General features: G+C 42.0%; 1 protein-coding gene across 1 annotated transcript; it reads left to right on the forward strand.

Moving 5' to 3' along the window:
• The first annotated feature begins 702 nt into the window (after nucleotides 1-702).
• On the forward strand, nucleotides 703-25,349 carry LOC122567877 (kinesin-related protein 4-like). The gene is made up of 9 exons (XM_043727004.1): nucleotides 703-719; nucleotides 808-1,108; nucleotides 1,845-1,939; nucleotides 13,826-13,932; nucleotides 14,223-14,500; nucleotides 14,969-15,146; nucleotides 17,741-17,910; nucleotides 19,375-22,958; nucleotides 23,458-25,349. The coding sequence occupies exons 1-9, from the start codon at nucleotides 703-705 to the stop codon at nucleotides 24,650-24,652; spliced, it is 5,925 nt and encodes a 1,974-aa protein (XP_043582939.1). The 3' UTR covers nucleotides 24,653-25,349.
• The last annotated feature ends 797 nt before the right edge of the window (nucleotides 25,350-26,146 follow it).

A 26,146-nucleotide genomic window follows, 5' to 3' on the forward strand; every position in this document is an offset into this window, starting at 1 on the left:
ACCAAAACAGGAAACCAAAATCTCATTTGAACGTGGTTCGAATCGGTTGCCCTCGTATCCAGTATACCTTTGGACTGGCTGGAAATCCACAAACGAAAATCATCGATAACATTACCAGACGCGTTTTTCCGATAGATCTTCCGCAGTAGGATCTGATAATCCCACGAGGAAGTTGCTCGAATGTCTCTGGAAATTCCGAATCTGGCCTGGAAGAACGGAAGTTTGTGACAGTTAACTTGGTGTTATCGGTTTCCCCTTCCAAGATCTTTTTTCACGAATTAGCAATCCCATCTGCTCGACCTGCCGAGCGATTCGAATGGAACTACGTCGCCGAATCGAAAAACCATTCGTGGTATAATCGGACAGGGATCGTTGTTTCGCGGCGAGGATTAAATTGCAGGAATTGCCCGATGTTGGTAAGACAGGCTGAACGATCCGTTAATGGACCGTGCTTTGATCGATCGATGACGAAATCGAGCGCCTCAAGGAAACCGGAAACGCTAATGGAAAATAGCGGAAGGGTCGGACCACCGATAGGAATTCGAGAGAATTTTGGAACACGCTCGAATACAAAAGCGATTCGTGTAAATGGTATATGCATCGATGAGTCGATTTCGACTCAGGGAACGTGGAAAAATGTTTTTACGAAGCACGCAGGAGAAAGAATCTTTGTGCCTCTCTGTTCGATAAAATGAATAAAAAATGAATTTGTGGCTTTTGTACAGAAGCCTACAAGTTCTTTGTCGTTTTTCATTTCTGTTTTTCGTAGCAAGCGAAGTAAAACGTGACATTTTTTCTTTCATACAGAGAGCTGAATTTAACTGGATCAGAGGTGGTTGTTCATACGGAGTCGAACGGGATTTCCTTAACAAACGTGAAGGTATCTTCGAGCAAAGCTGGAGATAGTCGCGAAAGAACACGGAAATATGGTTTCGATTACTGCTTCGATTCGTCGAATCCAGAGGCACAGAGTTTCGCGGACCAGGCAAGGATTTACCAGACGCTTGGCCAAACCGTCTTGGACGCTCTTTTCACTGGCTATAATTCCTGTCTGGTGGCGTACGGGCAGAGCGCGTCAGGAAAAACCTACACCGTGATGGGAACCAAGGTATCCTACTATTTCTTGGTTTTTAAAAGATTTCATCCGCGAAGAATTATAGCATGACAATTGTTGAACTTTATGACTTCTGAATGTGTTACATTATGTATGTATCCTATGATTCTTTTGCAAATATTCGTGTGATATCATGTGCACCAAATCTCACAGTCCTCAGTTATTCGTTACCCACAAAAATATTCCCTCTTATAATATAGGTCAATTGAATTATTTTTGGGATAACCCGCGTCACGGCACGTTTACTCGCTTAGAATCCAAGAGGAAACGGCAAATCGGCAAACGATCAAAGGGTAACGCGCATAATTCGGAACGAGGTAACGATTTCCGTGGTAGGTCAGCCTCTAATTGGCGGGCAACGGAGAGAGGCGTTCTTTTTTCCGGTTTCTCCGGCAAATTTCGACCGGTAAATTGAAACTGTTTTTGCTCGGACGGCGCTTAATTAAATTGCCCTGTGGCTCCGTAGCCGATCGCGGCTACATTATAGGAGGGACGAGGAGAGGGACAACGACCGAGCGATTTTTTTAAAAGCGAAGCACGTGTTGCGGTTATACGTCGAGCACGTTCAGTTTCAATTATGGGAACGGAGTCGTTCGATCGCTCCGGGACATTTCGATGACCGATAGAGTTAACGATACGTAATTTTTCCGTGCGATTTCGGTGCATTCGTTTTTGAGAAACGGAACAAAGAGCACAACGGTTAACGACGTTTCCATTTTTTCGTCCGTAGGAAGATCCTGGACTCACGCCGCGTCTCTGCGAAGGAATTTTCGCTAGGATCGAGGAGGAAAGGAAAAACGAGAGGAACTATGGTGTTTCTGTCAGGTAACCAGAATGGAAGATAACTCGTTTTATCTCTTCCGAGTGATAGGAGAAAAACATGATAAGTACATTTCTGTTGATTTTTTGTTTTTAATATCACTTTATGATTAAATTTGTCAGATTCGAAGATGTAAAAGAGTCATCTTCTAAAAGTAGCTGGTAGGTTGACAAAGGATCCTATTTTATCTGTCAATTTGAAAGAAAACAATTTTATAATATTCAATCTCTTGTTGAAAGCGATGAATCCTATAAATATTCACATTCACATATTCGTTTGTATCACGTAAAATATTCTACGATCCAATTACTCGGCTTACGGAGCAAACACGTGAATTTTACTCGAAGCCAACTGAACGTAGATGCGAAGCAGCGTGGCGATAACGCGCATCCGGATTGATAAGTGTGGGAATCTTGCCATTCGCGGCGTCTTTTCGCGAAACGAGGCGCATCGACGAGCTATACGCCAATAGACGATCAAGACATTGGCGGTTGTCGGTCAAGGTCCAGCTGTCGGGTCAATTTTCTTCGTCATTTTCGCACGATAAAGTTGTTTCGTGTCGATGGTCGTCTTAATTTCCATTCGCCTCTTCCCAGTCAAGTCAATGATTAGATGGATTGACAAGTTGAAAATGTAATCCCTCTGTTGTGTGTCTTGTTCGCATTTCAGCGATTATAGGGTTTCAAGAATCCATTTCTAAATCGTTATCGACGAGCGCTTGTGTCGTACTATGTCGTACTATACTGGAATGAAAAGTTTATCGTCCTCTTCGTTATACTTTTTTTCTTGGCTTCCAGTTTGCCGAAGCAACCGGCGTTGGTTAATTGAAAATGGTAATCGCAGGTCTTTCCGTTCAGGAAGAGGTAAAGTTGGGAAGAGGAATCTTTGATTTTAAATAACACTAGCCGAGACCTGACTTTATCTTGAACTGTGGAATAGTTTTCTTCGAACACTGTTGTAACAGCATAAGTTCTAGTTCTGAGGAAACTCTTAATAGAATCTGTTCTGGAGATAATAGCTTCCACCTTATGCAATTGATTCTCCTTTTGACCTTTTTGTTAGATTGTAACTGTTATCTTGCAATGTATTTTAATGCGTCATTATCAATATTGTCACTATCTGTTTATTTCCTTTTGCTTTACAAGATAGATTTTGGTATCACAATGTCGAACTGTTAAAGAAATCTTTTTCGATGGTTTTATATTGTAAAAATGAAAGAGTCATCGAATAACTGGAAATTTAGGTGTCGCTAGACAAAATTGTCTTTAATCAGTGAACAAACATCGAAGTAAAGAGGTCGCGTCCAGTAGCTGTGAAAATATTATACGTCGTCGGGATGGCTAGGGGTGGTTTGACGCCGTTGGAAGGGGGTAGGTAAACGTGTAAGTCGAGTTTAGGAGTCGTGAGGTTCGCGAGCGCCGTGTTGGCCTGGATGTGTCTTGTAAGCTCAGTGCCCCGTGACTCGCAATCGTAGGCGGACGTATAAGCATTGCTCTACCTGGGTAAGAATCTTTTCTCTTGTAGAGCACCGTTCCAATATTCGTTCGCACTTTCATCCCATGACAACATTTCGCTCGCTGATCAATTTAACTTCTTCAGTTTTGCCCAAGTATCGCACGATAAATGGGGGAAGAACGTAGAAATTCAATAGTGTTTTGGTTATTGAAATTTTTGGAAGGATTCTTCCGACAATATTCAAATTACTACCCTCTAAAGTTCCATTTCCATCATTTTATTAACTTTTTTTTATATTAACTTCATTTCTAGATATTATAAATATCTTATAAAACTCTTAAGATATTGTAGATTAAAAATTTTATTGTCAATGAATAATTAATTCTCAATAGTAAATAGTGTCCGATAGTAGAATGTAAAACGCGAGATCTTGTTATTTAAATATACTGCATTAATTTAAGATACCTTAAAGTAAGAAGCGGAAGACTTTTAAAGAAATAGACACGTTCCATGTGTACAAATTTTCCCTCGTTATGGATCCACGGCCGATCTTCGATTCACACTTTCCCTCGTAAACACCGCTTTATTCCTGTATTAAACGTTCGCCGGATTGCCTTGAGCTTGGTGTAAAAATAAAAAGCAGAGGAGTTTCGTTGCGCTGGAACACTCGTAAAAATTGTATTTACCGTTCACGAGAAATATCGATTGCCATTTCCTCTGTGTTTCTTTTTTTTGTTTCTCTTTTCGTTCTGTTTTTCCTCCTCTCTATCTCTTTTTGGTCGTTTCATCGGTGAACGAAGGAAAACGCACGGTTGCCGCGTACCAGTCGTTCCACGCAAGTTTTATCGGCACTTTGAAATTCGTACGTGTAACCGAAACGAGGATGGATCCGCGGAAAATTGTTCCATTGCTCGTGGTTTTTTGGACCGTGTAAAACCAACTGCAAGACCACCATAAAATTCCCCTTGGAAACACGTTGCTCCGAATTTAACGTGTCTTCGTAAATCACTTTGTCGCTGTCCCATTTCTTGTTTGATACCGAATCTTGTCGATGATATTATTTATTACGAAGTGATAAATAAAAATAATAAACGAATTACCGTGATATAAAGTAATTGTTGTATAATGGAAATCTTCGAAATTATTGACAAATAACTGTCGTCAGACGGTTCTGACATTCTCCGAGGACAACGTCGTGTTCGAATAGATCTGCATTTGTAACTCGAGCACTTTTCAGGGGAAAATCGTCTTTCCAGGGGAATAGAGAACGACGAAGGAAAGCTCCATGCCAGCAACGTATCTGTTCGTTGTATTTCTCTGCATGGATTTTTTCGCTCACGTGCACGAAGAATCGCGAGAAAGTTCGCTTGATGTATTGCCGGATAAGCGAATCGGTCAGCTCGAGCGGCGTTTCCTCTTTTGGGCCGCCTCTCTGTCAGTTCGCGACGTAAAATCGTTAAGTGGGTCGACGAAGAAAGTTCCGTATCTACGTGTTCCCTTTTGAACCGTGAATGAAATTCGTGACAACTCTGTGTGCCGACCATTGAAGGATAATTCTACGTCCCTAGAACGTTTTGAATTACATATTCCGAGCTATGTCGTTTTTATATTTTCACCAAACGTTTTAACTATTGTATATTTACCAGTTATTGTATCGTGAGCTACTGTACACAGGTACATAATTACGCTGTTACGTAACTATTAAAATTTCCATCCCTAAAAAGTTGATGACAATTCGTCGATTTTTCGTTACTTTGAACAATATTCTAACATTGACACCATTTTATTTTCAAGTCAAATAAATATTTTCCTCCGAGAGATCCTACGTCGATCGACATCGACGACCGATTCTTTCCCGCGCAGCGTCGATCTAAAAAGAAAGTGTCGTCCCCGGAAGCATTCCAAAGAAACAACGTTTTTATCATTGAGGAGTGTCTTTAAGCTGTTCATCATCTATATCTGGGATCGTGAATCATCCTTTGTTCCGTATTGACCGGTCGGGAAAAAGAAACGACAGATTTACGCACGTCCAGTAGAATCGGCCGGCATCCCCGCGACCGAATACTATAAATCCGCGTTTATACGATCACCGGCAGTTATTAAAAGTGCCACGGAAATTCGTAGCTCGCCTAGGTGAAAATATGCGTTGTGTCGCTACTGTTCCGGTTGTTACGATTTGGTACGATAAAGCTACCGACATCGTCCATTTATGTTTCCTTGCCGCGAGTCGAACCGAAAATACAGCCTCGTCATGACGGATTTAGGGATAGAAATTTTTTAAAACGTTAACACAGTCACCGATCCGCCATTCTCATTCGTTGTGTTTATCCTAGTAGTGCTAATGGCGATGCCTTCTGAAAAATATTTCGCGCACCCTTTAAATTAAAGCGCATCTAAAAGCTCGCAAGGACTGCGTTCGTGTAAAAAATTCGCGCTAATGGACCGACTCATAAAATATACATTTTTACGGGAGAGTTTTCGAACGTCCTGTGGTTTTAGGGTTCTTTACGATTAAAGGATTTACATTTGGCTATGGTGATGGGTCTGTACGTGAAGAATTTGATAGACTGAGTCGTGAAAGATTCGTATACATATAAATATTTTCTTTCAAGCTTTTAATCTTTATGGGGCTTCGGTCTTGATTTTCTACATTTATTTCGTTCTCGTGAGATAAAGTAGTAAGAAATAGGAAGTTGGAAGTAAAGAGAGGATTCGCGTCGAATTCGGGGCTGTTCGTGTCATCGAATATTAGCAACAATGTCTTGGTATATCACGGCTTCGTAATCTCGTGAACTCGAACGATAAAACGCGATGGCATTCTATTATTCTCTTCTATTTGTTTCTATTCGTACATCAGACTCAAAAGCTGGCGTTGTACACAATGCGTATAACAAAATGGCTGAATTTTGCCATGTAACTTGACCGTCCAAATGATAAACCAAAAATTTATCTCTAATTTACGATATTCAAATCGAAGAAACGTTTCCGCGCTTCCAATTGTTGGCGATATTAATACGTTTTCTGCTAAACTCCACCCTCTTTTGATCCATTTAACGTTCAAGATTCAATATATCCAAGTTCATCGCTTTCAGTTCAAAGTACCATCACTTTGTCTCATAAAAGTCTCCTCTTTTTTCGTCGTCGCTTTTCGCAAGAGGATGGGACAACTTCCCGGTCAAAGCGGTTGCCATTTTCGAGTCGCGACTGTCCATTAAAACGCGAGCTCCTCTGACGCAATTAAAGCCAATCTCGCGTTGCTTAATAACGCGAATAATAGAATGTTGCCGCTTTTACGCTCGAAACTGAGCCATTCGCCCGGGAAGGACAGTCGTTTTGCGAGCTTCCTTGGCTCCTTACGTGACTAACTTCTCGCCCAGTGAATCATTTTCAACCGTGCTGCACTTGGAAAACGGGCTTTTTACGATTGCACGCTGCTGCGTGTCGCGAATTACACCGTGAACGTCGAGAACGGTGTATAAACGAATTTACGAGCTTCCTGTGGCTGTCTTAATTCTCTCTTATGCATCTGAAACACAAAAGGACGAGACTTTGTGCGTTACGGTAACGTTTACACGGACTATCGCAATGACGGCTGTAGAAGGTACAAGGAAAAGAATAACTGTCGCCGATAACGACGGTATCACCAAGTTTTGGAAATATTTTTCAAAAGGTGACGACCATGATGAAGCAGAACGTAAAAGTTTATATCGGTAAAGAGATAAAAATGAAAATAATATAGGAAAAAGTTTATGAGAAAGAAGTTCAGAGTGTAGAGGAGTAGAGAACAAGTAAGAAAAATTCGGAAGAAATGAGGAGAAAATAGAGACGATGGAGGAAGAGAGAAAGGAACAGAACGATGGAGAAAAGGAAGTTTGTCGATAGCCTGGTGAACCAGGGAACTAAAATGAATCACAAGCACGGGAAGTGCAGGACGATAGGAAAATAAACTGCATTGGCAGAAAAACTAAAAGGGGAACCACAGTAAGCAGAATTAGCAGTGATCAGATTGTTACCGGGTAGAATCAAGAAAGAGACGTACGCAAGTTCGAATATTCATAATGCGAACATGAATTTTCGCGTGTTTCTATCCACGTGTTATGTTTCTATAGAGAATATAGGAAAGTCCTGGAAAAGTAGAAAACTTGTAAAGTTTTTCTAAAACAGAGGAAGTGACTTTGAGCATCACCTTACACCGTTGCTTAACGCAGAAGGAAAGAAACGAAAGTAACTCCTCAAGTTCCATAAATCTCAGCTTGCATAACAGTTATTTGGTCTATTGACTGGTAAAAAAATGGCTGATAGAGGAAAGTTGGCTATAACAACGGGCTTAAAGAACATCAGCCTTCTGGCAGTCGGGCCAAAGAGGAAAGCACGAAACATTTATTCATTAATCAGCGGGCAAAAGCCGATTTTTCGCGAATATTTCCGCGAATATTTCTGCGGATATCTCCGCGAATATCTCCGCGAATATCTCCGCGAATATTTCCACGATTGTTTCGTGCGATCGGCTTCCACGTTGCGCGTCTAATAAACACGCAGGGAATATGCACGCGCCCCCGGATCGATATTCAGGTTTTGTTGTGCAATTAATTATACCTATTAGCGAATCGTACTCTCGTCAATAAACGCGCCAGCACGATCCCGGGCATAATTTAATTTACGATCTAACAGCGATCCCACCCTGTTACAATTGACACGTTTCGGTAATAAACGCGGTACTGGCTAATGTCGCGCGAAAATTGTCGCACTTTCACGCACAATCGTTAATTCGCGCTTGATTTCCTCGACTCAGGGTGAATTCGCGATGAGGGGAAATTCGGTCGGGCCGTGTCCATAATATTCTTCTTTTTGCGCCGTGTATCAACTTCTTCTTTTGGAACGATTTTCAAAATGTCGAGGGACGGGTTAAGGTTAATTTGAAACTGACGACACACTAAGTGCGTCACCTATGTTCTTCTCCGATACGAACTAACGATCGATTTATAATAAAATCAGGGAAGGTAGGTGTTTCACTTATAGAAATATAAAATTTAAAGAACTTGAGATGTTTATACGATATAAACATTTATTAACGTACACTATCACTTGGTCTTTAATGGTTTAATTTCATTATGAGAAGAAATCGTTGCACTTTTCCAAATAGATTTCATTCACGTTCGAACGTTAAAATATTGGACGAAAAGATGGAAGCGTAACATATACATAAAGTTCATAGGGCCGAGTCAAAGAGAAGCTGGGGGTCGGAAATCAAAGTATCGGCTACATCGTCGTTTACGCGACATTTTCATTTTCGCCAATTATCAGGCGGCCGGGCAATCAATTTGCACGGTGAACGTTCGTTCGCCGGCCCCATGGTGATACGGCCGTACAGAAATGTTCCGACGGCCGGTGTGCTGGATGATTCGTTGGCCGTCAATTGATCAGGAACCATCGTCATTAGGCATCGGGCGTTTAACGTGATTAAGTCGCCGAATTCGTACGCGATAGCATGCCGTGCCGCTCTTCCCATCCGCAATGAAACGGTAACCGATCAAAAGCTCCGCATTACTTATGGCTGATTGATCGATAGAACACTCTCCCTCCTCTCTGTTTCGCCCTGCCGCTCGCTACCGCTTCTCTCTCTTTCTCTCTCTCTCTCTTTCTCATATCTACGTCGTCTGTTCCTTACTCTTTCCCGTTTCAGTCCCCCCCTGCAAGCCTCGCAAAAGCTTTAATTCGACTACGACCACACTCTCTATTCCCAGTCATTACGATCTCGGTCTGGATCGCAAATTCAATTCGACCTGCATTTCGCAGTTTCTGTTTGTCGACCGGTTGCGTCGTTTCGCCGTTTTACGCCCACCTGCTGCAGAGTGTTAGTTATGTCCGGTTTAAAAGCTATCGTAAACTGTGTACACATGGAATCTTCTTAGCTCTGAATTGTCGTAGAACCAAGTGGCTGGAGCAGAGTAAACTAGGACTTTGGCGGAGGAGCTGTACTCAAACATTCTCCATTGTAACATTTTTCCTTCGGACTGTAGCAACGTTGTTGAAACGTACCTAATCTCGTTCTTAGAAGATTTGATTTTAAGATACGATGTACAGAGGCTATAAAATGTATTTGAGTGTCTTTTTATCAAGCTCCACATTTCATTTTCGTAGTATCAAATTTTGGTAATCGTATGAAAGTATTACCGAATCATTCGAAGACTTTTGAAAGTAAAATTCTTCGGTAGATTCAGTAGAATCTCAAAATTGTGCATAACCGTGGTATTGCAAAAGTTTGCTACCAGCCTTGGAAAATATTTAGAAAAATATCAAGTTCCCAATGAACGGTGCTCGGCGAACCTTCTTATTCTCGTTGGGATGGAAAATTGCAACAGTTCGCGGATTTCTGAGCTCTCACGCTGATTCGCGGTCGTGCTCCCAGTGACCCAGTAATCGGGGGTCGATATTCACCGGAGCGGGTGTCTAACGGTGTCTAATGTTACAAGGAATCGCGTGAACGCCGCCGCGTGTGTCTCCGTTCGAATTCGAGGCTTTCGCGCAACCGAGGGTGGTGTGGGTCGACGACTCGTTAAACGTCGCGTGATTACGAAGAATCTGTGGATCCCGGCCGATGAAGCAATCAGCCGGTTGAATTTAAAGAAACGTTATCCAGGGGAATTCCTTCGACCGACTGGGTTCTTCCGAATTATTCGAATTTGAAATTCAAAAAAGAACTCGTTGAGCAAAGGGTGCCAAAAGATCAAGTCCAGTATGGCTATGTATGAGATTTAAAAGTCAGAGCTCGGTCTTTGCATCGAGTCGGCCTGGAAGGAAGGAGCATTTTCTCAATTAGACGGGACTCTCGTTTACATTACGATTAATCAACATATTCGTTGTTTTATTAAAATCTTAGAGTCTAGAGATAGTCATAGTCTGGAGAGAAATCTTCCTATATTCTTGACATTGTACGAATAGATAGAAGATGGATCGATTCTTATTTCGACATCATTCGCCGGCGTAATATCCGGCAAACACGAGAGCTAGCTTTCGTTTCCTCTGCACCCGCCGACATCGGTGAAAACGAGAGCCACTCGACAACTTTAAAGCCTCTGACGAACGACTTCCTCAGGTTTTCGCCTGAATTTCGTTAATTAACACAAATCAATTGATCCTTTCTGTTTGCTTCAAGATTTACAATTATCAGAATCGATTTTTTTTAGTAAACATAATTGGATGATACGAATTGTCGTTAATTTATATAATTTATTAGATTAAAAGCATAGATGTTGTTTGTACATATGTTAATATCGTTCATTGGTATTTTAATTACTCTGAAAGAACGAAAAAGGATAAGCTTCTCAGCGAATTGTTTTTTGAATCAGCTTCGCTCTTTGATTTCGTTTTTTCTCAGTGGAGATTAGAATACTCTCGGACACGAGTAAATTTAGTACGACTAGATCTGAGTCATCTGTGCTTAATTCTAAAACAGAAAAGCTGATGCACGATAGATTTGACCTACTGTACCTGGACGAAAGCTCCTAACCTTTCCGGAAGGCCAAAAAATGGCACAAACTTCTCAGTAGAAAAATTCCCAAATTCTCGTAAAATGTATTTACCGCTTTTTTATTTATATCTGTCGATCTTTCCTTCGACTCGATTTACACGTTTCTCTTCTCTTTCTGTCCTTTTTTCTGATTTCCTGTTAAACATATTGACTCGTCAACGGCGTGTTTAACTAGAATTATTTCGTAGATAAACGTGTCTGAAGAAAAACAGAATGCAACAGATCACGGGTTAAACGTTGAACGGACAAAGGTAGCCGGTTATCTTGGCGAAACTTTAAATAGCTTTTTCGCTCGGCTCCGCGGGAGTCGACGACGCCGATAAAAACAACCGAGTTTCGCGAAGCTACTGGTTTACTCTTTTAAGGGCCGAGCCAGTTTTCTTCTTATTGGCTTGCTCCTGCGAATTTCGAGATCGTAAATGCAAATAACTTACAATCGGAGCATTCGATCGTTATTCGAAAATCGAATTTACAGCTGTGTTCCTTCGCTACGATAACCTTATTCTACAAAACTTTCTTTCGAAGTATGAAATAAAGGATCACGAACAAGAAAATTACTCTGTTATTCCGACTACGAAACACAGAACGAGTAATCGTCGTGGAAAAATTAGTTGTTAATCGAGTAGTCCTTTAATAAAAATGATTATATCATATTCATCCTTAAAGATGAAATATTTCTATCCAAAAACACTCTAAGACTGTATCTATTCGAGCCAAGAAACGAAACTAAATAGATAACTATGCGAGTACACGGTCCGTGTGACCCAAGCACGATCGTGTGAACCGTGAAAGTTAGGAGAAGATCCCGGTAAATTTAGATGCACCTCTTCGTTCTTGTTGCTCCTCGTCGTTTCTCATCTTGCACGCGTGCGAACCAGCGCAAAAGGCTTAGGTGGAACGGTTTTTGAGGTCAAGGAAAGCAACGTGAACAGGCTGATTCTAGGAGTCCGTTCGATTTTCTAATTTCCGGAAGCGTGTTGGTCAGCCATGCCATGGCGGCTCGCGAACTCATTCATACGGTGAACGATGGGCCACGGTTATTCACGGGTATTCCAAGCATTCCTGAATACTTGCAGCGGCTAGAAGTCAGACCACCGACGACCCTATTTACTTGGAGTCCAATTCCACGCCCGGCCCGTGGTCTACGGATGGGATACGTGACGTCAAAAGAGCCGAATCCTTTAGGTCAGCTCAACGATGAGAATTTCAGACGGTTCCGCAGGAAATTCGAAACAGTTTCAATTTTTCAACGCCTGTTCCGCTGATTTTCCGACCTGCAAGCTTTGATTAGTCGACGAACGATATCGGGATCCTGTGAAACCGTGTTTCAACTTTTTCTAACAGAAATATTTTCATCGGTGCCTGTTCTTGCTCTTTGACCGCTTTACACGTGGAACTTTCGTATCGACATTTTACGTTTATTCGATGTGTTAATCATGATGTAGATATTTCCAAGAGCCGTGGGGAATAGATGCACGCTTTTCTACTGTTCAACGATTTGTTGCAAATACAATTAAACTGCATGTGGCCAATTAAAATGCAGATATCCGAGGATAACTTTAGCGATTCAAGATCACGTAGAGATGTCGGGTTTCGGAGGTTGGATTGCTTGCCGCGAGAGTTTAAGTGAAATAGTCCAACACCGCGTTACTTTAATCCTGAAATACTTCAGCTCTTCCTTTATTATTTAAATCTTGAGAAATTAAAAAAGTCAGAAAACACAGACATGCGTACAAAGTATCCTGTCGAAAAACTAAGCAATAGTGAAAAGATACAAAAGGTGTGGGACGAGATTCAGGAGTGGAAAGTGTTTCTGAAACTCCGATCGCTGTTAAGCGGATTTACGATGGCACGTGCGGACGTTTCACGAGCACAGTGGTGCAGATAATGACGTTAAGAGGATCCGGGAGCTTGCGGTGGCCTGGCTGCGAGCACCGTTCGGACGAAAAGTATGCGTCGTGCTGGTTGTGCACCCGATAAATTTGCCCGACCTTCCCGGGGTCCCCGGCGGATTTTCTTGCGCGCCTACAATTCGAAATCGTACTGTTTAGATGGTCGTTGAATATTCACGTGTCCAGTTTAGTGAATCGTATTATCGAGCGTGTTACGTGGAGTTTATCTCTTTGATATTCGGCGTGTGTCGCGTGCGGGTCATTCCCGATTACACCAGACACTGGTTACTTGTTGAATATCTATGGCTAATGCGATACGCCGTTGTCGACGATATGGAATTATTTATTGGTTAACCGCGACAGCTCTTTTCATGGATTTTCGTGTTGGACGGAGCAAGGCAAACGTGACACGTTGTTTGCCATATATCATTGGAATTGTTATTATATATTCTGCTGATAGACGACAAAGTAGACTCCATCAATTTGCTATTGTGGTTCTGAATGAAGAGGAGAAAATCGAGGAGGAAGAAGGAGACAAGAGGATGTATGAATGAAGGGGAAGAAAAGGAACATGTGTTTTGTACTAGAGCTGCTAGTGGACTCATCAATAAAGTAGCACACCAGGCTCTTAAACGTCGGGTAGTAAAGGTTAGGTCAGAAGAGCTATTTGTATGGAGGGGATTGTTGGACGAGGACTTTGGAAAATTCTCTTGGTGTGAATTGTTTTGGTAGAAAGTTTAGAAGCTATTATTCTATTGTCTATACGTTTAAAATAGATAGCTGTTAGGCTTAGGTTTACGATAGTGAGAAAGATATTTTTTAAATGTGGCGTTGCAGTTGGTATTTTAGAGATATTTCAGACTGGAATGTTGATTTGGAAGGGTGAATGTGTAAAATCGTCGCAAATCGATCGGATTCAACGTCGAGGGCGAATCCATCAGCGGCGTCCTGAAATGAATGCAATCAATCAAACGCGATAGTTGGAGCGTAACGCTGGCTGAATTCTGTTTCAGTTACTTGGAGATATATAACGAGAAGGTGAGGGATCTTTTGAAGCCGTCCTCGAGCACGAGCGGATTGAGAGTTCGCGAGCATCCTCGACTCGGCCCTTATGTTCAAGGTACCGCCAATCGAACATTCTATTCGCTTCGAATTCCTACAACTTCGATGATTGTTATCTAAAATAATTGTTGTCACGGAGATTTCCTGCCACTTGACTCGTTCCTTCAGCATTTGACAAGCTTTTCTAAGGATATTTATTACTGTCAATTTTATATAATTCGAGTTTTCAATTTTTAATATTTTTCTCTTCAAATGTATGGAACTCCTTATCACCCGCTCATCTATCCATTCTTTCGTCTTTCAAGTTTCCAAATTTGTAATTCTTCTTCTCAATGATTTCCGTAACAGGACTGACCCATCACGCGGTTCGCACGCTGGGGTCGTTGATGTCCTATGTGGAGGAGGGAACGAAAGCCCGGAAGACAGCATCGACGTTGCAAAATCCTAGTAGCAGTCGCAGCCATGCTCTGTTGACGATCGCCGTTGCAGAGGAATCGCAGTGTGTCGGTAACAGCGTCTGTTCGAGGAAGAAAGAGATCTCGCCACGCGGTGGTAGCAAATTACGGTTGGTCGATCTGGCGGGCAGCGAGAGCGCGGCCACGTGCAGCGGCGTACATCGACTGAAAGTGAGTCACTTCCTAAAAATAATATCGTTGGCGCGAACGAACGAACCGATCGATAGAGCTTTTTGAGCAGGTAGAAATCGGAAAGCTACATGATCGGGATTTCCCTTTCGGATGATTCGATCGTATAGGATGCTTTTATCTTCGGCGAATCGGAATTCGATGAATTGAAATGTGGAAAAAGAATCGAATCGATGAAATAATCTATTTTTTGTTCAGATGGATTCAGGCAATTTAAAAAAAATCACTTTACCAGCGTAAATCTGTTATTTACCTGACTTGAAATGTACTCCCGAATTCCTATACTGATCCTCGTTAATCAAGTCGTGCGAGTTTAAGTACATAAGTCCAATAAGTGATCAATCTGAACGAAGCTTTACGTAATCAAGATACAGTTCTAGTGGTTTTATCCGACTGATCGTATCAACAAGAACGAAATAAAAAAGCAGTGCGTGACACGTGTCTTTGCAGGAGGGCGCGAATATAAACAAGAGTCTAGTGGCTCTAGGGAACGTAATATCAGCCCTTGCGGAGAGAGGCACGACCGGAAGTGGTTCGGGCAGGAGGTTCATCCCTTATAGAGATTCTTCGCTTACTTGGCTGTTGAAGGACGCACTTGGCGGAAATGCCACTACCATTATGCTCGCCAGTAAGTGTCTTCCCTTTGATCTTCCCTTCTTCTGCTCTCACTTTTCCTCACCCTCCCGATATCCATAGCCTTCGAGCTATCCCTCCTTATATCTCTTTTCCTCTTACTTCTGCTTCATTCTTCCCCTCGTTCGTTCGTATTTATTTTTATTAGACGACTCTTCCGTTGTGTATTCAGTTAAACGATGATTTACACGTTGAACGAACAGCTTTCTTTCCACTTTGATTCGCTAATCCGTTTATACCGTTCGTTCCAGATTCACTCCTCCAGATTTCGTCCCGTTCTATTCGAAACGCAGTTACTGCTCCTCCTACTGCATTTCACTCCTGTTCCCGAGGCCCGGTCGTACCAGGATCGCGATATTTAATTTGGGAAGACGACTCAGCTTCCAGGACGCGACAAAAAAAATTGGCCGACGCTCTCCATCCTCTCCTTATCTTCTCAGTCTCCGTTACCACCCACTCACCCAGTCCTTTCCCACCCTTGTCACTACTTAACTCCAGCTTTCCATAAATTCCAGTTAATTGCCAGAGGAGAATTATTATCGCGAGCCTCTGATTCATGAAATTATCCCGGCGATACCGGAGTCCGGACTCGGCCCGGATGGTAATTGGTTTAAATGCTTTTCCAGGCGAGCTAAGGCGCGGAGATTAAAATTCGATAACCGGTGCGAAAGCGTACTGACGGGAATCGGTAAATACGAAATCCTTTAAGCTTGTCAAAGTCGCAGTTCCGCACTGCTCTTTGAACGTTTCACTCCTGTTGGCTGACGTTGAAATGTCCACTCGATGGAACGAAATGCAACAATTCTAGCGCGTAGATTACTTGTAGATAGACCTATACTATTAGTATAGTAAAAAGTTTCTCTCTCCCAAAAGTTTCTATCGTTTTACAAGGAAATAACAGATTCATAACATTTTTTGTTTTATATCATTCTATCGAATTATTATATATTATATATTTCCACTCGTAGTAATAGAACAAAATGGATCATGCATAATTCAATAAAGTAACATAAAACAAAAAATATTGTGCACCTATTATTCCTTTATAAAACGAAAGAAACGTTTGGGACAACCTAATACTTGCATACATATTATCACGGCACACTTTCACCAGTTTCGATCGGTTTTTCGTTTAAAAGAAAGTCAGCGATAAGTCTTTTTCGGTAGTGGCTGGTAGCAACGAAAGTCGGTATTTTTGTTGAAAAACGAAGTTTCGGTAGTAACTCTTGTAAATAGGTCGACCGTAAGTCTTCTAGAATTTGAGTCTTGTAGTTAAATGTGGCATGTAGAGGAATTACGGTACAGAATGGGAAACTCTTTTTGCGTGGCCATCCGTACAAAGGGTGAGTTGTACATTAGGGCAGACCGAGTCTTTCGTAAATCTGACCATAGATCTGGAACGTAGAATAAAATATTGGTTGACCGCGTGTAGCCTGGGAAAAGAGCGCAGATCTCTTGATTTATTTTATAACAAAATACTTTACTGATCGAATCGAATCGGAAGAGCGCGACTATTGCCTTGTCACGGATCAACTCTTTATCTCGTCAAACAGTTTCGAGATTCAGTTCCACCCAATTGAAAAATATTTTTGTTTCACAATTTCCAGTTTATCGACATGGAAAAATTTCTTTTTTTTTTTTGATATTCATACATGACAAGTGCACTGACGGTTGAACCTGGAAAATACCGATCCCCCTGCTTGTCCGGTCATTGTTTCGCTCTACCACGATTTTCGACCCGCCCTTCGCTAAAGCAACATTTTACTCTTTCTCTTTTCGGTTAAACGGGCAAATGAGAATTTATCTGGTGAAACAATAACGGTGATCACCTCTTCTTCGAATTATTCCAATATTTCCGGATGACTGGAAATTCATCTAATGCATCCAACGTGGTATATAATCGCTGGAATCCAGATGGAAAAACGATCGACTAATTAGCACGGTCGGCTCGATACCACCTAAACGGAAGAATCGGCAAATATTCGTAGGCCGGCCGCGATGCGTATAATTAATCGTGGCGAAATATTCCAAACCGATGATCATCGACGTCCAATTGAATTGCTAATAGCATTCGGGGCTTATTATCGTGTCGATGGTGGAGGGGAGAAGGACGTTTAATATTCAGTGTCTGCATTAATGGTTGACCGCGGATATAGTATACGATAGACGTTCGAACGGGCCCTTTTTCTCCCATGACACCTGATCGAATTTAAAATTCCGTTGAAACGTGACGTTTTTCATTTCGCGCAAGACCTGCCTCGAATGATGGAAAACGGAGGAAAATTTGCCTGCCTCTTTTTTCGAGGGCGTCACTTTGCGCTTCAGACCAACGGCTAAAACAAATTTATTCGATCGATTCCACCCTGAAATTCGATTAATCGGTGTTGCAGCGGATTGGATGATAAGGGAAAACAATTTTTGATGACATTTTACCCCGTGGGACTAGTCGCTGCGATTAATTATAAGAGAAAAATAGCGAGGGATTATACGGTGGCAAATCAAAAACCCGACGATAGATGAATGAACACGTACGCGATGCTGTACAGGTGTTGATTACAGCGAGCTTTATCTTCTGTGCTTGATTTTTAGCGATCTCGCCAGCAAGCGGAAGTTACAACGAGACCGCGCACACGCTGCGATTCGCGCAGAGGGCGCAAAGCGTGGTCAATCGGCCGGTGGTCAACGAGGATCCCGTGGCGAGAATTATCCGCGAGTTGAGAGCTGAGGTGGCCCGATTAAAGTCTTTATTGTTAGAAAAGGCAAGTTGAATTTATAACGTACGATGAATGAAAAATTGCGAAGTGATTTGAAAGATTCGAATACATATTAGAGACGCATTTTTCTTGTTATCATTTTGTTTATACCCAAAGAATATTTTGAAGAAAGTTTGATGGAGGAAAGCTTGGACATCCTGTACGTATTAGACGGTGAATTTTTCAAAGCACTCTCACGCATCTCGTAGTTGATCGTACATCTGAAAATTCATCGGAACTGATTTTCTATTTTGATGACATTTGTCCACGTTATATATGTAGATGAGATAATAGAGATAAATGCGAACTGTATGAAAGAAATTTCCATTTCCATCGATCATACGAGCGAACAATTTTCCCCAAATTGACTTCGGAATTCAATCGTTTCTCGGTAGATCGACGATGCCGTTTCTCCACATTATACCGGTATGTGTGTTCATAAACAAACGGCAATAACAGTATTTTTCGTGGCATGAATATTAATAGGAACCGGAGCAAATAGAAAAATAAATTCACAGTTACCGAAGACGAGGAGAGGAAGGGGATAAAATCAGTGGAGGGGGCGGGGGGATCGGGGTTTTATTTATAACCGAAATCGATTCGCCATTACGGGAAATCTCGCGTTGCCCAGGAGTCCAGGATCTGGTTCACGAAGCAATGAGGATAAATCGACCAAGTTTATTATCGAGCCCCAAAGCGAACATAAACTCGTATCGTCGAATCGTCATTACGCAAATGAAATGCATGAATCGTTTATTTGATACTCATTGACCGGTCGCCCGATCCTTCCTGTGGATTGGTCGAACGATTGCTGATAAAATACAGTTCGCAGGTGCGTGCGTTTAACGAGTGATCCGCATTTCCATTTCGCCTATCCGGCATGAGTAGATTTTACAATATCCTTCGATCATGCTATGCGTTATGTAATCGGTCATTAATTAGCCTCATCGAATTTCCCTCGGTCGTTATGATCGCCGTTATTCCTGCCAGTCATCGATTTTCCTCGATTCGTTTCGGACGCGTAATTATCTTAATCAATCCCTCGCGCGTGATTTCGTGGTAACAGTTTCAAAATGACACCTGCCAATCATATATTATTCTGGGGACAGGAATTTCCTCTGATTGTTTATTGGATCTGATTGAGAGTGATTGCGATTTATTGAATTATACCTATGTATGTGGAAGAACCGTGTACTTAAGAATAGAATATGTGAATGAAAGGTATTTGGCAATTGTGGGTTTTCGATGCACGTTGTTCATTATTATGATGAGCAAGAATTTTCTGTGTGATTGCTTATTGCGAGTAATTGAGTTTCAAATTCCAGAGATTTATGTGTTTATGCACTTGAGTCTGAGTATGCGTGCTTAAATATAAAAGAGAGAAGCGCATGGGCACTGAAAGATTTGAATGAACGTCGTTGCCTAACATTCCAACGTTATATTTTCGTCGTAAAAAATCATATTTTACAGAACGAAGAAGCAGCTACGAACGCGTTGTGTTGTTGCCAGAAGAATCGACCAAACTGCAATACGAATACAGATCGATCATCAAAAGAAGCCGAGGCAGAATCAACTGAACGATCCAGCCGGCAAAATTCGGGAGAAAAATCCCAAGAGGAGGAAGCAATAGTAGCTGGATCGAGAATAGAAGAAGAAAAAAGACTGAAGAGCGTCGTTTCAGTTCGAAGATCCAATTCCAGCGACAGCGTTACCACGTACGAGGTCGGTTCGTCCAAAAAGAAATTCGGTTCGCTAGAATTTTTGGCGACGAGCGATCGCTTCAACCGAGCAAAGGTGACGGAGTTGAACGACGAAGAAGACGAAGTGAGCGAGATCCATGAGTCCGTGTTCGTCGACATCCCCACATTGGTTGCGGTTTTGATCAAGCCGGATAACAATCTGCAAGAATCTTCGGTTCAGATCGAGGAGATTTGTTCGGACGAGGTTGTGGAAGAAGAATCGATCGATGTGGATTTCGAGGCGGCTAACGACGATCACGAAGCGTTCGGCGAGTTTGAGAAACTGGACAGTATCGATCACGATGATAGAAGCAGCTCTGTGAACTCGTGTCACACTTTTGGGGACATCGAAGCGGAGGCTTATCAAAATTCCGAAAGTCATCAAGTAAAATCAGCTTCGAAACCTAAGCAAAAGCCAAAGTTTCGTAAGCAGGACTCGGTGCACGTGTTTCCAACCTCTGTTCTTTCCAATCTACACACGTTGAAGAAATTTGGTTCGGTGGAGACGATCCAGAAGAATAGAGATCCTGTATTCTCGTTGGAAAGATCTCATACAAATTTAGAGAAACGTTGTACAGTACCTGATAGAGTGAAGAAATTAAACAATATCCGGGAGATCGATGATCAGAAAATATCGAATAGAGGTAACTGGTCCAAAGAGCAACTTCAACGAAAAGGTAGCAACGATTCGGATAAGAGTCTAAAAGAATCCAACAACCAACCTGGATCGAAGATAAAAAACTACGCGAGGAAGCCTAGTTTGGAGAATCTGAAGAGAAAGACTAGCAAGGATAGCAGTTCGAGTAGTTCGAAAGACGAACAGATTCTGATTTCGAGTCTGACCCGAGATAAACTATTGCGTAGAAAGAATTCGTTAGATCAAGAGCCTTCCATCAGGAGCCACACGCCTATTCAAAGAGTCAAACGCGCTGAAATCGTGGCGGCAGTTACGGAGAGACTGTACTCGAGTAGAAAAAACGTGGAGGATGTTCCAGGGATGCGGTCTCCTCCAGATACAGGCGAGGTAAAGTCTGTGGCCAAGTTGAAGCTGCAGGAGATCTCGAGGAAGATGCTGGGTAAACGTAGACGAGTCTGCGTGGATACTCAGACGGACTGCTCGAGGACTATTCGCATGAAGGACACTGCGTCTCTTACAGAAACGCCACGGATAGTCTGTCAGGATGTTGCAGTTCTAACAGATTATCACCAAGACAGCGAATACGTTTTGGGTCAAAAGACACCTGTTTTGAGAGTGAAAGAGACTGCTACTTCGACGGAGAAACCTAAGACGAACATTGTCAGATGTAAAGACGTGGGAAGTTTGGCGAACGATCTCGAAGAATACGATTACGAAATTCACTCTCCGCGCAATGACTCTGGAATTCTTTCGGACGACACTCAAAATTACGCGGAGAGCAATTTAAGTAGCACAGAGGTGTCTGATCTATGTCAAGAAGCTGACAGAAGAGTGGCATACGCAGAAAGTTCGACGAATACGAGTACGTTCTCTTCTTGTCGTAGCTTTGCGGTACAGACACCGCGACCGGAAGTCTTTGGTCAATCATTACCACAGAACAAAGCTCCTGCCTGCGCAAGACGATGTTGCAACTCCATCAAAGATTCTCAAAGTCATTCATCGATTAATAATTCTGAGAAAAGTGTAATTTCCATTTCACTACCGGATACCATCAACATTACCATCGAAACCATGAATACCGTAGATTCTAGGATTGCTGTGCCGGACAACGAGGCATCGCAACAAAATGCGAAACGTTCTACGAAGGATGAGGAAGCACAAACCAACGAATGGAACGGTCTTCGTAACGAGATCTTCTGTTCGAAGGATCAGACCACATCGACGCCTAGCCAAATCGATAGCAGGGTATTCCGAATCGAGAACATCTTTCAGGACCCTAACAACGCGGCCAAGTATTCGAGAACAGATCCGAATCGAATGCAGGGGACGAGGATAAGGAATTCCATTACTTTCAGGAATTCCCTAGGGACATCGTACGTGCCCCAGTCGAAGAAGCACGAGCCCTCTCCGAGAGAAGTTCACGCTGAAGGATTTATCAGGGATGGATTAATCACGGAGGCGTTTATCAACCGGAAGCGCAGTTTTAATTTGGAAAGAACACCTAGTTCGGCCGTTTACCAGGATCCTTGGAGGAACTGGCAAGTTCCTGTGTCTTTGGTTAACACGATCCATCCGATAGATTCTTCGAAGGGTTTGGGAGTTATCCCATCTTCTTGGCAACCGGAAGTCAGCGAAATTCCGCTGGTCGAACAAAGTTTGTCGCATAGAAACTACGTTGAGGAATCACAGGTGGATTTTGAGATGGATAATATCGAAGAGATCCCGAAGATGAAGTCTCCTTTTTGTAATATTAAATTAAATAATAATATGGATCATGAACATGGTTTCTCAGATGATAGTTTGGACTATAACGAGAATAACGTATGTAGCGAGTCGATGATACTAAAAAGCGAACAGATGGTTGAACAGCGTGAGAATTTTTGTCCACCTGACGTAGTAGCGCATACTAAAAAGGATTGTTCAAAATCTATCGAAGACAAGAACGAATCTATTAACGATTTCGACGACAATCAAGTGGAATTCCCTAAGAAGAATCTTACAGAGTCAACAGAAGCTATTAATATACACGATTACAAATTTTTGATCTTGGGTAGGCCTTGTTATAACTATGAAGAAGCCAATGACGAATCTAATATTTACTTGAATCATGTGAAAAGTTCGGGGAAGAAGAAAGTATCCTTCTCCAACTCCAACGTCCTTGAAAAGAAGTTAACTTGTGAACCATCAGGAACCTTGAAGTCTATCATTAAAAAGAGAATGAAGAAAAACATGTCCGAAGTTCTAAACTCGGTACATTCCTCCAACGATGAAACTGACGATTCTCAGCAAGAGGAAAGGATCAATTTAACCTTGGAAAGCGAACGGAAAGGTGAGTCTGCGAGTTCAGAAGAAGACAAAGAAGATCAGGATTCGGTGAAATTCGAGGGAAATTCGAAGCAGAATCGCAAGAAGGTCAAGTTCTCCGTGGAAGAATCATCGGAGAACACGTGCAGTGAGTCGGACAGCTACGAGAATGTGGAGGAGGAGGAGGAGGAGGAGGAGGAGGAGGAGAACGACGAAGACGACGATGACAACGACGACAACGACGAGACAGAAAAGATTCTGCTCGATCGTGCGGGCAAGAACGTTCTTGAAGAGTATCTGAGCGAGGCGGTGACCTTCATGCGAAATCTGAACTCTATCAGCGAGTACGTGAACGGGACGAGCATGCTCGAGAGGTGAGGAACAATCGCGAAGAGAAACATTCTCGGCCCCGAGTCTTTGATAGGTCGAGAGTCTTCTCGAGAACTTCTGACGGTGCTTTAGATCCTCTCTTGACTCTGCTGGTTTCGATTTTTAGATTAAAGAACCTGCAACGATTGTTTTTGTAGGATTGCGTGCGTGGATTATTTATAAAATATATTTTTATTTCATTCGGTTTATTAATTAGATACCCGTGATACAGTTCTGATTTAATAAAGAAACATTGTATTTTTATCTACATTTAGATCGAACTCTATTTAGATTCAGTTCTTTAGATGGGATATTATAAAATGCAAATTATGTATCATATTTCAATATTATTGCATAATTTGACATTAATGGAAATATTATTTAATTATGGAAATATGGAAGTATCATTAATACAAATTATACATGATATTTCAATGTTGTATTATACAGTCTAAAGTTAATGGAAATATTCTAAATAAATAAATCGATCAATTTTTTTTCAAGAAATCCCTTGTCATGGACATCTGTGGGTTGTGGGCGAGGTGGACAACGAGGTGGTCGCCGACGGAGCTATCTCTCCTCCTGGAATCGCGATTACTCCGAATTCGTAGGTCGTGAGGTCAATCCAAAGAACGACGATGACTATCTAAGAGAGGACGATGATACAATAATGTGCACGGATTCTTACGAGAGGTGTATGAAGGGCATCCAGAGGTTGGAGGACTGCATTCGGAGAGTCGACAAGCACAACGAGCTGCTTAGGAAAAAATATGGCATTAATTGCGAATCTGCTGGCGCTAGACTGGATCTAGCGAGTCCTAGCACAGAGCCTCGCGCGTCGAAGGCGAACGATGATTTCGAGATTCTTCGTGAAAAGGAAAGTCCCTTGGGAAGGGGTTCCAGTGTTGTAGAACAGAAAGAAGAAGACGATTTGGAGAAGAAAATCTTCAATCAGTTGATGAATGTCGCCAATTCCATCCGTTACGGAAATTCTAATAAACTTCAATCTCGTTTACTCGCTTCATCCGAATCTAACTCGAGGAGTCCTAGCTGTGGCTCGAAATTTCGTGAGAAATATCGTTACGCTATGAAAGAACCATTCTGCGGGGATGTTAAAGGAAATTTCAGTTTGGAAGAGACTTCGGACGATCGCAAAGATCTCACCACGTACGAAATAACAGGGAATCTATCCGTTGAAAAGACTTGTTCCGCCGAACAGAAGAACGATGACTTGGACTCTATTATGGAAGAAGATTTCTTACCTCTGAGAAGATTTAATCGTTCCTCTTGGTCAACTGATTTAGATCGTCCAACATTTAGGACAGATAGACAGGACGATTCGAGCAAGTACAGTTTTCTTTCGAAATACAAAGTAAACGATTCAAGGACCTCTGATACCACTGACTCTTTGGGGAAAATGTACAATATAAGGGGAAGCTTCCCCAAGCAACGAGTGTTGACCGACAGCGCGCGGAAAAGATTTCAAGAAACGGACGATTATTCGCGAAGAACCAGGGACGGATGTTGCAGGGTGTGCGCGTGTTCGAAAGATCACTCGGATATCGAGAGTATGCCTGGCGAAATCATGCATCTCAGGGATAAATTGAAATATCCCGGAAGTCCCAGGGCAAGATTTCTGGAGCTTCTTCGGGAGAGGCGACGAATAGTCGAGTGCAGCCGTGGCACGAGTGCCTCTTGAACGCGCCTTCCCTAGTCGTCCCTTTTCAACTGTAAAATGTATTTTTCTATTGTAACGCGTCGTCACAATGTCGACGACGACGTCCTCTTTGTAAATAATAGATTTCAGAACCTTTTGTAACGTTTGTCACCGCACCCACGACGAAATTTAACTTATTTATCTTCTGAGTATTCTATTAAGATCGTGTAATTCGCCCCTGTTCGTAATATTAAATTACTTTCTTTATGATTCTTCTTCTCTTCTCCTGTGGTAAGCCAAAGATTAAGATGGTGATTCATACGTGCATGACAGGCTCATATGTATGAAAATCATCATAGTGGCGTAAATCAAGATTTTAAGAATTGTAATTTAATTTCTTCAGATTTATAATTTATCAAGTTATAATCCGATTATATGCCGCGATACATCCTTATAATTTGAAAAGATAAAATAAATTTTTTATAACGATAATCCTAGATAATTACATAGTGAACTGATTTACAGCCATTATGATCCTACACTTTCTATATGTGGCAGAGTTCACGAATTTTGGTTAAGATGGGGTGTTAAGGAATAATCTCTCTGGAAACGTTCCCTTTAGCTTCCAGCATAATTCGAGGGTATTACGAAATACTGATGCGATTAAATGCTGATACGTGTGGAACTCGAAATTAGGGGATAATTACTCTGAAACTCGTGAACTTTGCGATAATCGAACAAAGTTTTCAAATGAATCCATTGTTTTATCTTAATATCCTTCCTTTTTTCTTTTTCCATGTTGAATCACAGAACAACAATATTTTTATTTTCGTTTCACCGATCAATCTGGCAGAAATCGACGCGCGTTCGTCAATGTTTTAACGACGATTTCGTGGTCCAGAAGGTTCGCGACACGAGCTGTGAGTGAATTACAGCTGACACAAACCGTGTTTCGCGCTTTGTTTGGTCAAAGAGCTGACGCACGTGTTGCCTCGATCCCAAGGAACATGGAAACGGATATCGATGGCATAATCGCGACAGTAATGATCGCGCTTTTCCATCCAGAAATACCAGCATCGACGACAAATTTTGCATTTTTTTCTTCGATATTGTTACAAGATTGACGCACGGCACGATTTTCGCTGGCGAAGCTACAATAGGCGAGAAAAGAAAACGTAAACTTATAAGAATCGACGAGGATAGAATTTTGATGCAGTTACACCGAGGCCGTGCCTTTTTGTCGAATATCCTCTCGTGTATGTTCGCAAACAGGCATCGTTACGCTTGCATCAGCACTGTAGAGAAATACGACGCACCAAACGCGGAACACGTGCCAATTTTCACTCTTTTTCTTCTTCGGTGCTTCTGTATACACCGTTTCAGACAGGGTAAAGAAGCAGGAAAGGCAATATTAACTAGGGGCGAAAAGGGTTAATTTGTTTGTGGATCGTTGATTAATTCTTTGAACGATTATTGCTATACACATTCTACTCTTCATGATGTAATTCAGCAATTCTGAATTAAAATATTAACCCT

Source organism: Bombus pyrosoma, linkage group LG5 (assembly GCF_014825855.1).
Source record: "Bombus pyrosoma isolate SC7728 linkage group LG5, ASM1482585v1, whole genome shotgun sequence".
Lineage (NCBI taxonomy): Eukaryota > Metazoa > Arthropoda > Insecta > Hymenoptera > Apidae > Bombus > Bombus pyrosoma.

Bases quoted from the DNA above. Each gene is read 5' to 3' on its own strand.
- LOC122567877 (XM_043727004.1), top strand. The intron at 13,933-14,222 runs GTACCGCCAATC...TTTCCGTAACAG, and splicing joins ACTCGGCCCTTATGTTCAAG to GACTGACCCATCACGCGGTT. The intron at 15,147-17,740 runs GTAAGTGTCTTC...CTTGATTTTTAG, and splicing joins CACTACCATTATGCTCGCCA to CGATCTCGCCAGCAAGCGGA.